A 14,099-nucleotide genomic window follows, 5' to 3' on the forward strand; every position below is an offset into this window, starting at 1 on the left:
GATCATATGGACATATTTTATTTGACCATTTTCCCTAAATGTACGCTCTTTTAAAAAAGGAGGACGGAGTATCAAACAAAACCCTTTTCAGGGTACTTAATTATACTCTGTGAGCTGAGGTTGGGCTCTGTCCTGGGGTTTTACAAATACTCATTTAACAATCCAGCAGGATACAGTGGGCTCAGTGGAAAGCTCACAGGCTGGAAGCAGACTGAGGGAGATCAGCTCCTGTTTTCATGGATGTAGTTAGTTTTGCCTCCAGTTTGTATTCGTAAAATAAATCCTTTTTTTTTTTTTAATTTTCCTGGTTGTACAGTGTATAAGAATCCACCTGGGGACACGAGTTTGATCCCTGATCCAGGAAGATTCCACATGCCTTGGGGCAACTAAGCCTGCTCACCACAACTGCTGGGCCGGGGTGCTGCGACTCCTGAAGCCCATGCACCTAGCACCCACGCTCCCCAACCAGAGAGGCCACCAAAACGAGATGCCCGTGTGCCAAACAGAGAGCATCCCCTCCTCACTGCGACCAGAGAAAGCCCGAATGCAGCAGCAAAGACCCAGCACAGACAGAAAGTAATCTGTTAATTTCAAAAATCAAATGAATCCACGGTTTTTAAAATAGCATGATGTAAACTTGATTTTGTAATAGCTGACTACATCTTTTAGAAGCTTGGAAGATAAGACCAAGTACCACCACTACCTGCAAGTGAGGCAGCGTGTGGTAAGCCACGAGGAAAAGTGAGCCGACGTGTTCTGACTGCATGAAACTTCTAGCGGCTACCTTAGGAAGCAAGTTTAAGTGTGAGCAAAGACCCTGTCTAAAAGACCCAGGACATATTCATTTCTGCCTAAACCTTGCTTTTTAGCTTCTTTCCACCAGGTACGCTTTCCTACTCCATGCTGAAGAAGATGCAGTTGTGAGCAATCCCTCTCACACGTCCCAGCCCTCTGAGAGAAATGACTTCCCCAACTCAGCACCCACCCCAGATGATGGGTGCTGGACCACAGGAAGGAAGGAGACAAGAACAGGGGACAGAAAGAACATCAAAATAAAGACACTCCTTTCTGAGAAAGGACAGCTGACAACCTTACATCCATTTAAAACAATACAGACATTTTCTATCTGTGGTTCAAATGCAAAAATATTGTAATCAGGACTTTTTCTGAGGAATGCCATAATTATCCAAGTCTAAATTTTGTAGGCTTTTTTGTTTCCAGGTGTAGTAAGCCTTGAAAAAAGACTTTAAAATTTCTTTTTCTGAATCACCATAAAAATGAAAGAAATTTAGTAACTGATTTTTAAGAGAATTTTTTTTATATTTAGGTCTCTGAATACTGGGCTCTAACAAAACATCAGCCAAAAAAACTGAGCTTTCTGTGCAAATTCTTGAAATGCATTCTGCATTGTCATATCACAGGAGCAGGGCCACTGTGCTGTGCTCACTGCTCTAACACTTCCAGGAACATTCAAGAATGATACCTAGCAACTGTCTGCTGACTGATGGAGCAGCCTCAGAAAGTGACTCGACTAGACTCACAGATCCCAGCACAGATGAAAAGCAAGGAGAGGCTCTAGGCTGAGAATGGAGCCGAAGCCGACAGATTCAAGGAAGAGCCAAGACAACCCAGTGGGGGAAGAGCTGTCTGCTCACCAGAGGTACTGGACCACCGGAAATGCACGTGAGAAGAATGCACTCGGAACTCAAGCTCACGTTCCACACTAAAATGAAGTCAAAATGGGCCACAGGCCTCACTGGAAGAGACGACCTTTAAACTCTCGAAAGAAAACACAGGACTAAATCTTCAAAACCTTGAGCCTCACTAGATATGACACCAAAAGCATAAATGACCAAATAAAAATAAGTAAACTGGAGTTCATAAAAATTAAGAATACAAGACAACCTACAGAGTGGGAGAAAATAGTTACAAACTGTGTCCCCGATCAAGTCCAATATCTAAGAACACTTACATCTCAACAATAAAGACAAAAAAACCCAGTTTGAAAACAGGCAAAGGATTTGAATACACATTTCTCCAAAGAAGATAGACACATTACCAAAAAGCACATGAAAAGATGCTCAACATCATTAGTCATTAAGGAAATGCAAATAAAAACCACATGAGATACCACTTCACGCCCACTAGGATGGCTATAAAAAAACAAAAAGAACAGTAAAAAAACAAGCCTTGGCAAAGCCACAGAGAAACTGGAATCCTCATATATTGCGGTGACATTATAAAACAACGGAACCACTCTGAAGACACTCGGATGATTCCCCAAAACGTTAGACACAGAATTATCACATGAGCCAGCAAGGGTTTACCTCTACATATAAACCAAGAGAACAGAAGACATACGTCCACACAAACCTGTCTGTGAACATTCACGGAAACATTATTCATAATAGCCAAAATAATGAAAATGAATTAAATGTCCACCAATTGATAATGTCTGAAGAAACTGTGGAATATGTCTATACAATAATACAGTATTTGGCAATAAAAAGGAAGGAGAGATTGATGACATGAATGAAACTTGAAAAGATTTTGCTAAATGAAAGCCAGTCACAAAGGACCACACAATTCATTTACACGAAATGTCCAATGCAGACAAATCTATAGAGTCAGAAAGCACAGTAGTGGTTGCCAAGGGACTAAGGCAGTGAAAACGTTCTAAAATTGGGTTGTGAGATCGGGGTGATGGTTGCACAATTCCGTGAGGGCACTTTAAGTGGCTGAATTGTGTGGGATGTGAATTATATCTTAATAAGAGCTACTAAATATTTTTTTTTTTAAGGGAAAAAAGAAACAAAGAAAAGTTTCATACCAGCTAGAGCAGAAACATAAACCCAGAAAAGCTACTGCTGTGCTGGGCCACAGGGCAGGGAGCAACAGCCACTGCTCCTGATTTTGAGGCGGGGAACCTGCAGCGCCTTCCTGGGCCCCTCTGACAGCGGGCTCAGGCCGGGCTGGGGAGCGACAGAAAGCCGAGGCAGGGGGCCCCGTCTTCATGGGGCTTCAATTCCACAGAGGGAAGGAGACGCTGGGTATGGGGTCATCTCATGGGAAATGAGTCCTCACGGGAAAGAACACAGCTGTACTGAAGTCTGACCAAGGTCCGAACAGAATGGGAGAGGCAGCTAGGTCCCTGCAGCGTCCAGGTGAGAAAGGAGGGGTGACGCGCAGGCGCACCGAGGGGACGTGTCTGGGGACGCCGGGGAGGGGCGTCTGGGGACGCCAGGACCAGTGGCGGGAGAGGCCGTGAGAGCAGAGGCGGGGGGAGGCCCACGCGGGCGGGGAGGACGGCGCCAGGCTTCCCAGACACAGCCCGTGCCTCTCGGGAAGGGGACTGGAAAGGCCCAAGCAGGCACTGGGGACCAGGGAAGGGGCTGCTGCGACGCCTAGATGAGGAAGGCCCGGATGTGGGGAAGGGCAGAGGGCGTCAAAGCAAGGATGGGCTCTGCCAGGCAGAGCAGATGACAGGCAAGCTCTCACCGAACCAAGGCCTCTCTCCGAGGCCCCTAATAACCGTGTATCCTTAAATCAACTCCGTTAACTGAGGAAATCTGAACACCCGCCTTGCTTTTAATGCTTTTATCACCACTAACACGGCACCAGGCATTCAGAGCTCTCACTCGCAGTCAGCAGAGAAACCTGGCCCATCTCAGCTCCCCCATCTCCTGCCACCAAAGGACAGCCCCAAGATAAGGCTGAAAGGGCTCACAGGAAAAGCCCTCGCTGTCAGCACATGCAAACTGAACTTTCTCTAGGCCTCCCAAGCCGTTACAGAATGCAGGTCAGATCGGCGCAGTCTCTGGCCTAAAACCTTTCAGTACAGTCCACTGGTTTGGGGACTTGATGCAAATCCAAATTTGCAAATTAAATCTCCCTTACAATCCTGAGGAAGGGCTATTTCATTTTATAAAAAATGAACATAGTAGTAATATTTTAAATCCCTAAGAATAACATATTTGGTGGCAAAGTGCCCAGATATTTCATTACGGGTCAATTAATTTTTTTTGTCTCCCCACTGGAATGAGAACTCCATTGAGACAGAAGTGCCAGACCAATACCTGGCCGAGGGCAGAGGCTCGGTGAGGCAGATGGTGAAGGAAAGCCTGGATACAGCGACCTACAGAAGTCCCAGCAGTGGGCTTTATTTGCTCACTAGAAGAAAGAGTAGTAAGTAAGGAGTAGCAGTAAGAAAGTAGCAGTAAGAATATAAGAATATAAGTAGTAACATATTCATAATATGTCGAGTCAAGAGCTTTTGGAATGTCAACAGTTATCCACACAAAGAAGTATAAATAATCAAAGGGCAAAATGGACAACCCTATAAGCTATCCATGAAATATACATTAAAAGAATTTTAAGATACCATTACATATACCTCCTAAGACACGGAAAACCTTTCTTTCTGGTGAGCCACACCCAGGCAGGACTGGAGGCAGGTGGGGAGGGAAGATATTTGCAGGAATGTCATTAGTGGCGACCAGGGAGCGTCTGGCTTCCTGAAAAGCACTCTGGCAATATTAACAAGCTGTACAGAATAGCGCACGGTCTTTAACTACAGAATCCTTTTTACAAAATACACCCCAACGAAATAGATAGTCCAAAAGAAAAACAAAGAAAGCTGTAAAATATGTACACCCTCTAATGACAATAATGAAAACTGGACACCCTGCAGGTGACCAACAGGACTAAGCAAACTATGAAATATCAACACCAGGAACCACAAAGCCGTTACAAAGAAGGGTTCGGACTCCTCTGACACTTTACACACGTACGTTATTTCCATATGTACCAGGATTTTTCCCAAAAGCAGAACGTGTTAAAAATCCCAATTCTGGCTATGTAAAAAGGGCTGTTTGTCCTCTTCATCAGACACCAAAATGTAGAGGCTACAAAGGTGGGTGTTTTACCAGCATTCAAAATAAAGGTACTACTAAAATCACCTGTGTTTGAGAAAGCTGAACACTCTGGACCTGTGGAAGCAGAAAGTAAGCATTCGGAAGCTGCTCTGCAGACCCTTTTGCAGAGATTCTTCGAGTACCAATTCCAGATACCTGCAGAAAAAGAAAAAAGAAAAAGAAAAAAAAAAGCAAAACTGAGTTTCGAAACACACTTGAGACAACACTGAAATACTTTTCCAAAGGAAATTTGTGTTCATCAACTTGGCCTTCAAGACTATTTATCCAATTACTATACTTATCTTTGTCTACTTAGAAAACTGCAACAAAAGTTGCTGTATTTAAGCAGAGTGTTTCTCACTGTAGCAAATCTTTACAGAAATAGGCAGCTTATGGGACAAAAGTTTAATGGAATTCAGTTAGACTTAGCCTCAAAAATGCTAGATCTTGGCACTTAAATGAAAGATGTCACAGATACCACTTAAGATAAAGATTTCTGACTGTTTTTGTGAACAAAAAGACTCCTGTCCCTTGCCACCCCCCCCCCCCCCCCCCGCCCCAACCCGGGCTTTGCTAGAACAGGGAGCCCCTGAGGACTGGCCTCCAAGCCCACAACCCTCGCCCAACAAGCAGAAACAGTCCTGAGCCCAGGAGAGGAGGGGGCAAAATTCCCAGAGGCGCTCCCAGCTCCCAGCCCTGGACTGCTTGAGGTGGAGGGCGTGAGCTTAGAAACCCCACTATATTTTACACTAGAAACTGTACAGCACATTTCTGTTCTGTTTCAATACCTTTCAAGATCCAAGGTGCGCTCCAGCCCGGCACTCTGCAGGATGGACGGCGGCCCACGAGCAGTGGAAGGAGGCAGGCTGCTGAGCTGAACACCAACTAAGCAGCCTTACGTGTGAATGACACAAACCAGCTGGCAACATTTCCAAAAGGCTTTTCCTTTAATTTCCAAACACCTTCATTACATCAACAGCCAAATGATATGACCAAAAGAAAAAGCTACTTACATGATAAGAGAGGACTCCGTGTGAGGAGGTATTAATAAATAAAGAACTTTCAATGCTTCCTTCTTCAGTGGGTAAGAAAATAATTCTGAAGGAAGTTTTCCCCATTGCTGGAATTACCTGAAAGAAAGGCACTTCATTAGCCACTTGAAATGGCCCTTCTTTGACAAATTATCTTACACATTTTTTTTTTTTTTTTTACAATTTCAGATATTGCCATAGTCTTGCACCCTTGATTTATACATATCATGGATCCCTGAGAACGTCCAAACAGACCATCACCCAAAAATCTAACAGAAAATATCAAAAACACAGTGGACTCAGGGCAAGACCGCTCTCAGCCCAGCTGGAATCACGTGTCCCACATCTTTTCTCTTCCCTGCTCTTCCTCATCCTCGTGTTCAAGAGCCAGTATCTACACGGTTCTACCTTTACTTAAGTAAACAGAACCACCAGTGTTCAAACGTGCTGCTGCTTAATAAAAGCCAGGGACAGCATTCATCTGGACAGCTTGCGATGAACAAGATACCAGGCTCCCCCTTACACCACTTCCTGAGTCCCAGTATTGTTTTTAAGAAGTGGGTATCACATAGGCATAGTAAGGAAAATAAATAAGTTCTACTAGTAACCTGGATTGTCATTAAAAATTAAAGGTAAATTGAATTACTAAAGTTAAACCTATTGGAAGACTAGGTTTGGAGCTCTGCGTTGATGCAAGGAACCACTCACCCTCTCTCAGTCCTATACTAAGAAAACAGTCTAGTAGGCTGGCCAGCTAGAAAGATCACCACTATAAACTTGACTAGTTACTACATGCTTCAGCATTTGTGGTCGTCATGAGACAAGCAATATTAAGTTTCTTTAACTACGAAAAAGTCATATTGAATATACATGCATTTCTTTCCACATGAGGATCAACAGCCACAAACTTATGAATCTGAGCAATTGAAAAAATAAATGCTAAAGCAAACACACAGAAGGAAAGAGCTTGGGTAGCAGAAAACGGAGAGACAGGCAGCAGAAAGTAAAAAAACTGCAGGCCAAAGAAAGCAAGAAAAGCTGGCAGCCCGCCACAGCGTAGCTTCCAAGAGCTGGTCCACACTCACCCTGCAGTGAACAGGAGGCACGTGGAAATGTCTCGCGGCTGTAAACACGGAATTCACTACAACCTCACTCTCCCTGCTTGGGTTATAAGCATAGAGAATCTTTGCTGCAGGCTGTCCCAGGAACCTAGGAGGGGAAACAGAAGAAAATGCAAGGGAGTGTATGGTTATAAACAAAATATCTATCCATTCACCCACCCATCAATACATAAATACATACACATACACACTCTAACACAAAAAGCTGTTGATCTTCATTACAAAGTTAAAAACAATCCTATTGCTAATTCTATCCACAAAGAGTCCAAAAAGCTTTTCAAGACCGTTATGCCAACCCACAGCAGCACCCCACTGATTTTTGTTCTAGAATTCAACCCTTCTAGGCCATTAAACAGGCTTCCCAGGTGACGCTAGCGGTAAAAAACCTGCCTTCCAACGCAGGAGACATAAGAGACTGGAGTTCGATCCCTGGGTCAGGAAGTTCCCCTGGAGGAGGGCAGAGCAACCCACTCCAGTATTCTTGCTTGGAAAACCCCACAGACAGAGAAGCCTGGCCGGCTACGGTCCAAAGTCGCAAAGAGTCAGACACGACTGAAGCGACTTAGCATGCACAGGCTGTTAAGTGCTTGCAAAAAACACCTGGAGGGATCTAGGTACCTGTCTGACATGGGTCTCTAATTCGAATGAAAATATATTTAGAAAAGAAACTGTACTCATAGAAAAATCCAATCTTCTTAGGGCTCATTTACTGAGTAATAAATTTAAATAGACTTTTGGGGGGAATGGATTTTAACCAGCAAGGAGACTTCATTAAGTCTTATAAAAGGAAACTTAATCATTAAACACCATTCTTCTGAGAAAAATGAAAACTCTACAGCACTTTCTAGCTTTGGCTCTCATCCATTTAAATCATGAGTCTTTCAGAAAACTCTAATGAAAGCTTTGGCTCCTCCATCCAAAATATGCGCACAAAAGTTTTATATATACTTTCAAAACTTTCCATGACCCTCGCAGTAAGAGTTTCTGTTCTTCAGCAAATATCCTAATCAGGAGGCCTTGATGCCAAATCTTTTCAGCAAGGATCTCTGTCTACAAGGCGGGCTCTCACAAAGAACTGCAAGAGGGAAGGGACTGGTTTCTGGCCCACCTACCTGGAGCTACCTGCAACATTTCCTGGAATCATTTACTCTGATCCCTACCACCCAATACCAAATTCACTCTAGTTAAGTGTTGTGATAAACAGATAGCCAGAAAAAACTTCACTGAAGTCATCTCTCTAGTTTTAACACCCTCAGTGGCAGAGACCCAAATAAGACAGTCCCAAATAGACAGTTCTCATGAGTATGGCCCAGAAATAAAACTATATTTCTAAATTCAGCAAAAAATCATCTACACTATATTTGTGTGTCTCTGATTTCGTTCCAGTTTCTCTGACATTAAAAATGTGTGCTTTAGGAAAAATTAAATGCATACTCTTTCTCTTACAAACAATGTGGTTTCCAAAATACTGTATTCGCCATCAATTCCTTAAAGGTTTTCTTTCAACGTTTCCTCCTACTTTTCATCACAAGTCTTAACTGAAGGCTTAATATATCCAATATGTATTTTAAAAGTCCTTAACAACCAGTAACAAATAAAATACATATCAGTGTGGTTAAAACTTTGATTTTTTTTTTAGAGTGTTCTTAAATAATACAACTAAAAATTTTCTATAGTATCATATATAGCAGGTCATCTCAGAAAGCCCTTGCTCAGGAGTACTGGGCTCATAGCTGCCTTTTTCCTCAATTGAATTAAATAAAAACTTCCATGATTTTAGGTTTTTCAGTGAATAATATGAATCAATCAGCAAAGTTACTAATACTTATCTCATTCACATTGTTGCAATACAAGATTTTTAGTTTCAAAAGACAGGAATGTCTCCCAGAGCAACACAAAACTGCCATGTTTGCAGAGACCAGCAGCTATGTCCCCTAGAATCCTCACCAGACCTAACAGAAAATGCTGGCCAAAACCTAGTTACCACTGTGCTATTTTTATCCTATTTTTTTTTTTAACTCTATTTTTAAAAGTGTCATGAGGATAAGAATTTCCTTCACGAGTGACAACTGGAAGATACTCTATTAATTTAATACTACAAAAGAATGATTAAAATTTCTTATGAATGATTAGCACTTTTAATCTCAGGACCAGAAGAATATTAACCCTTAAAATAAACCCTAAGAAGCAGGCAGAGGGTAACAGAGTAACATGATCCTGATTCTGTATCCTAGAGAGAAACTAGAGCTGTGAGAAGGGATGAGGTTTGCTCAAGGTCAAAGTCAAAATAAACAATAGCAAAACTTGACCTAGGGCAGAAATGAAATGAGAACGTGCTGGTTAAAGTGTGTCTAATGCCTATAAATTGGGCCATTTGTTAGGAGTAAGATAAAACCTGACTAATTTTGGGGGCTGTATTTTGTTATCACTGAATGACTGTTTCAAACTTTAGCAAAAAATAATGTTCCCATAACCATATCCCAGATCTCAGTTATGAGAAAAATAGCATAGCGCATACTGGCTTAGAAATCAAAGCCACTTCTAGTGAAATAACCAATAACCTTGGGAAAAAATGCATTATTTCTCAGCCCAAATATATGAGCATCTATAGTACATGCTCAAATATACAGAGATATTTGGAAATAATTCTCTCTTTTTCAGGTAACACCTATCTCCACTGTCCTTCCAGGATTGATATAAGACTCAACTCACAAGAGATAAGACTGCATTTTAGAAGTGTAAACCACTACATAAACAAAACTGAATCATCCAAAGGTGATTCAAGTCTAAAACTTAGTAACCTTTTAAACATTTCTTTTCAATGTGACTTACCGCTATCAGAACCAGGAACTGATGCGCAGAGCTAAGTAACATATGGGCACTGACTGCAGGATTTTTATATTGACAGAGTAAATATACTACAGACAGCCAGTGTCCTATGAACTGGAATTGCTATCACAGTCTAACTGTATTTACTGCTATCCCTCTTACGATATCTACCAATCTACAATACACAAGTAGGTCCTGCATTACGAGTTCTCTTAACCATACTTTTGACAGAAGTAAAATAATCTCTTGGAAATTGAAACTGATGAGGTTTTACTATAAAATCTCATTCTTTACTTAAGAGTAAAAATATAAAAATTCAAAAACAAAAAAGGCAGATGCCCAGAATCTTGTAAATACAGCGGGTTCCCCTTGGACTTTTATCACGTCTTCCTTTTATACACTCTCCTTAAAAAGTTCAACAATGTACTTCTAAATTTAAAATTCATTATTCTTCACTGCAGCTCTGATCTTCTGCCGATCAGAAGGAAATGGAAAGAAGGAAACCAGATGAATGAAGGAGGACACGCCAGGCGAGCACTGCTAACTCACCCCAGATGCTCTCCTAGCACCACGGTTATTTCACTCACATAACTTTTTTTGCAACTCAGAAAAGTTCTCCATAAAACTGATGTTGTAGGATGCTGAAACAAGCAGAGTTGTTAATCCTGGAACACTCTTTTACTTCCACCTTGAAACTCTATTAACATGAAACTGAATCTATTCAGTACAGCAAAATTCTACACCCAGTGAGTCTAACACTTCACCTCTTAACTTCACTGCAACATGAGGCCTGGAGTTCCCTCCTGAGAACAACCGCATCCTTCTCCTCCTTAATTTCTGAGTTCCCAAACCAGTCCCTCACCTGACACTCAGGTCACCTCCTTCATCTCGTGGTTCTCAACAAGATGTACTGAAAGGAACTACAGCTTCCACGCTGTCTTCCCCACCTGTTCCCAAAACCCCAATCTCAATAACCAGTGCATGTCCAGTTTTGAATCCCAAGGTACAAGGAGTAGTAAAAACAAGTGAATAAGTGAATCTAATTTTAAAAATTCAGCAACCATTGATACGTAGAGTTTTTCATTAAAAAAATAGCCTGCTTTGTTTCAGAAAAACAAGGATGTAATACCACAGACTTAAATTATAACACATATTTATTAAAAACTATAGAAAGGACTAAAACAACTCTCATACTCTCCTTTTCACAAAAGAGTTCCTTCCAACAAGTTCGAGGAACAGCATCTCTTTATATTATCTATTTAAAATATATTTAGTATCATACATATATAAAAAATATCCTGAAAGCAAACAGTATTGGTAATAAATTGCTAAAAATCATAAGGAGAAAATACTTACTGAACTCCAAAATCTAGAACTGATGGCTGAAAATGTAAGCCTTTTCCACTAAATAGCTTGTCTGAGAAGCTAAAAAGAAAAGAAAACACAGATTAACTTTTGTCTGTTGTATGCTTCTGTTGAATGCCGAGTTAAGAGGCTATATACTTAGACTGATAGCTCTCATGAGATATAATTTTACTCCCTAAAACATGAGTTTGAGCTAGATCTTAAATGATAAAATGTTAACAGGTAAATTATTTGAAGTCTAATATAATTCTACAGCTGCAAAAATTTAAGTCGCCAACGTTTGTCTGACTCTCTTGCTACCCCACAGACTGTAGCCCACCAGGCTCCTCTGTCCATGGAATTTTCCAGCAAAAATACTGGAGCGGGTTGCCATTTCCTTCTCCAAGGGATCTTCCCGACCAACCAGAGTGTCCTGCTGCACTGGCAGGCGGATTCTCCTGATACCACTGAGCCGCCAGGGAAGCCCAGGGTACTCTTAGATTATGGCTAATGCACAGCTTTTATAAGCATTCAGATAAAAAATGGGGATGGAGTTAATCCTGAATGGGCTTCATTTCAGGATGAATTCAGGAAACATACCTATTTTCACAAGCCCCAAATCAGGAAAAAAACACAGGGATTGGAATTGAGGGTAGGGGCTGGAGAGGGAAGGAGCTCTGCCCTCTACTTTCATCAGACTAGTTATACCAGGAAAAGGCTGGGAGCAAGGGTTGCCCCTTCAGACTGAAACCATCACCAAGTCTGTATCTTTAAGATTAACAAAGCAAATAAAATATCACACAGCAGGTCATATTTTCAGCAGTTGTTAATCATTATTATGATTTCATTTTCCTTCAGAATCAAAAACCAGAAATTAATATACCCCAAAAGATGCATTAAAAATAAGCCACAATGATATATATGAATAAAGACATATAAAAACTACATACAAATATATAATATATATCATATAAAATATGTGTCTATCAAGAAACTATTAACTGTCATATACCTTTTTAAGTAATTTTTTTTAATCCATTTTAAATCTAGCAGTGTGTATACGTTAATCCCAAACTCCCAATCTATCCCTGCCCACAACCTTCCCCTCTGGTATCCATAACTGTGCTCTGTGAGTCTGCTTCTGTTTCGTAAATATTAATAAGTCCACTTGTATCCTTTTTTTTAAGATTCCCCATATATCATGTATTTGTGTTTCTCTGACTTACTTCAGAGTCATGCAAGATCTTAAAATCCATGTATTCCAAAAATACTTAATTTAGAGAAGCACCTAAGTGTAGTATACACAGCTGTTTTCAAAGAGACGAGTTTTCCCAAATAACAATCTTTCCATTTCCTCCGCCCACAAGTAGCCCTGCGCCGAGCATGATCCAGAGGCTGGCGGAGTGGACACTTGAGCTCCACAGCTGCCGGCCCGCAGTACTGCTGTGCCCCACAGCAGGCCGGCTCCCGGCTGTCTTGAAGGTGCAACAGTGCAGAGACCAGAGAGCCCGTCCAAACCCTCACCTCCCATGGAGCATCCTGCCTGCAGCCTCTCCTCCTACCCTTTTCTGACTGCACCTAAGCTTCCCTTCCTCCACCCTCGCTCCTTAGAATCCCATCTGTCCTCTCATCTGTGTCTCCTTTACTCCACACCCAGCATCATCTTTATTAATAATAAAGGTGGCACTTCAGTTTCCCACCTGCCAACTTCCTTCCTTGTGTCCGCGTCAGGCAGTCACAGGTACGCTATTTCCTGGGCGCTCTCACACCCTAAAAGGCCAAGACTAACTCCATGATTTGCTTGCAAAAACAGGCCACAAACACACCCAGCTGCCTCCAGAAATGTTTTGAAAAGCCACAGGAGGCCACTGGTCATAAAGAGTTGCCAACATCAGAGGCACCACAGTCAGCCCCTCTACAGACCGAGCTGGCCAGGGCTCAGCATTCCAGAAAGAAAAGAAAGCAGGCAACTTCACATGCCGAAAATTACCTTAGAAAAGTCAGGCTGATGTATTAGCAAAAAGTGAAAGAGTCAATGACAGTCCACCTCATGCCTCGTATCCTGAAGGTGAGTTTATCGTCAGATTTCACACACAACTTCTGAATGAAGACGAGCTTTGGAGGACTTAAGTAATTCACCCAAGATCACATAGCTACTAAGAGGAAGAGCCAAAACTCCAGTGCAGATCTGTCTGGGTCAAAAACATGAACCCTGTTCAGAGTTCAAGTCTATCCAAGTTCTTGTGACCTACCCAAGGAACCAAGGTAGTTCCTCTGCCAGGAGAGGAAGCAGCTTTAGAGCCGTCACTATATAGCACTGAACGAACTGCTCACTTAGCACCTGCAATATGAAAATGACAACAGGATCTGCCTTATAGTTTTCAGGAGGTTAAAATGGAAGAATGATGGCTTTGCGTCACGCCTGGCACATAATGCAATACCTATCAGATCGTGTTACTAAGAGGATGACTCTCGTCTAACAGAAAAAGCAATGGCAACAGGTGGAGAGGCCAGCTGAGCTTGGAGCAGAGCTGACCCTAGGATTTAGAAGTCCCAAATGGAGCAGCAGTGATTACCTGTGAATAGACCGAGTGAAACAGAAGCCTGGGCTGTCTTATGCCACAACAGAGTTTACTAAAGCACACAATCGGGGAGTTCTTCATACTCAGTGAAAGTAAGACATTTAAGGGTCAACCTGAAGCAAAAGGGCAGAAACAGCCACAATTTCTCCAGCTTCAAAGAAGTCAGAGATCTTAGAATGGAGAAATAAAATCATGTCAGTATTTCTTCTAAAAGTCACAGAACAGATACATCTTTCTCCTTTGGTCAGTTTTAGCTCAACTTACTTTTACAGTCTGGAA

At 41.8% G+C, this 14,099-nt stretch overlaps 1 protein-coding gene across 1 annotated transcript in view; it reads right to left on the bottom strand.

Annotated features, from left to right (window-relative positions):
* Positions 1 to 14,099, bottom strand: part of TMEM131L (transmembrane 131 like) — a 174,835-nt gene that overhangs the window by 74,339 nt on the left and 86,397 nt on the right. The window contains exons 4-7 of the mRNA XM_068989747.1: positions 11,251 to 11,319; positions 7,030 to 7,153; positions 5,927 to 6,043; positions 4,959 to 5,069 (exon numbers count right to left, since the gene is read on the bottom strand). Of these exons, the coding sequence (XP_068845848.1) occupies positions 4,959 to 5,069; positions 5,927 to 6,043; positions 7,030 to 7,153; positions 11,251 to 11,319 (421 nt within the window). The remainder of the gene's footprint in view (positions 1 to 4,958; positions 5,070 to 5,926; positions 6,044 to 7,029; positions 7,154 to 11,250; positions 11,320 to 14,099) is intronic.

Source organism: Capricornis sumatraensis, chromosome 17 (genome assembly GCF_032405125.1).
Source record: "Capricornis sumatraensis isolate serow.1 chromosome 17, serow.2, whole genome shotgun sequence".
Taxonomy (NCBI): Eukaryota; Metazoa; Chordata; class Mammalia; order Artiodactyla; family Bovidae; genus Capricornis; species Capricornis sumatraensis.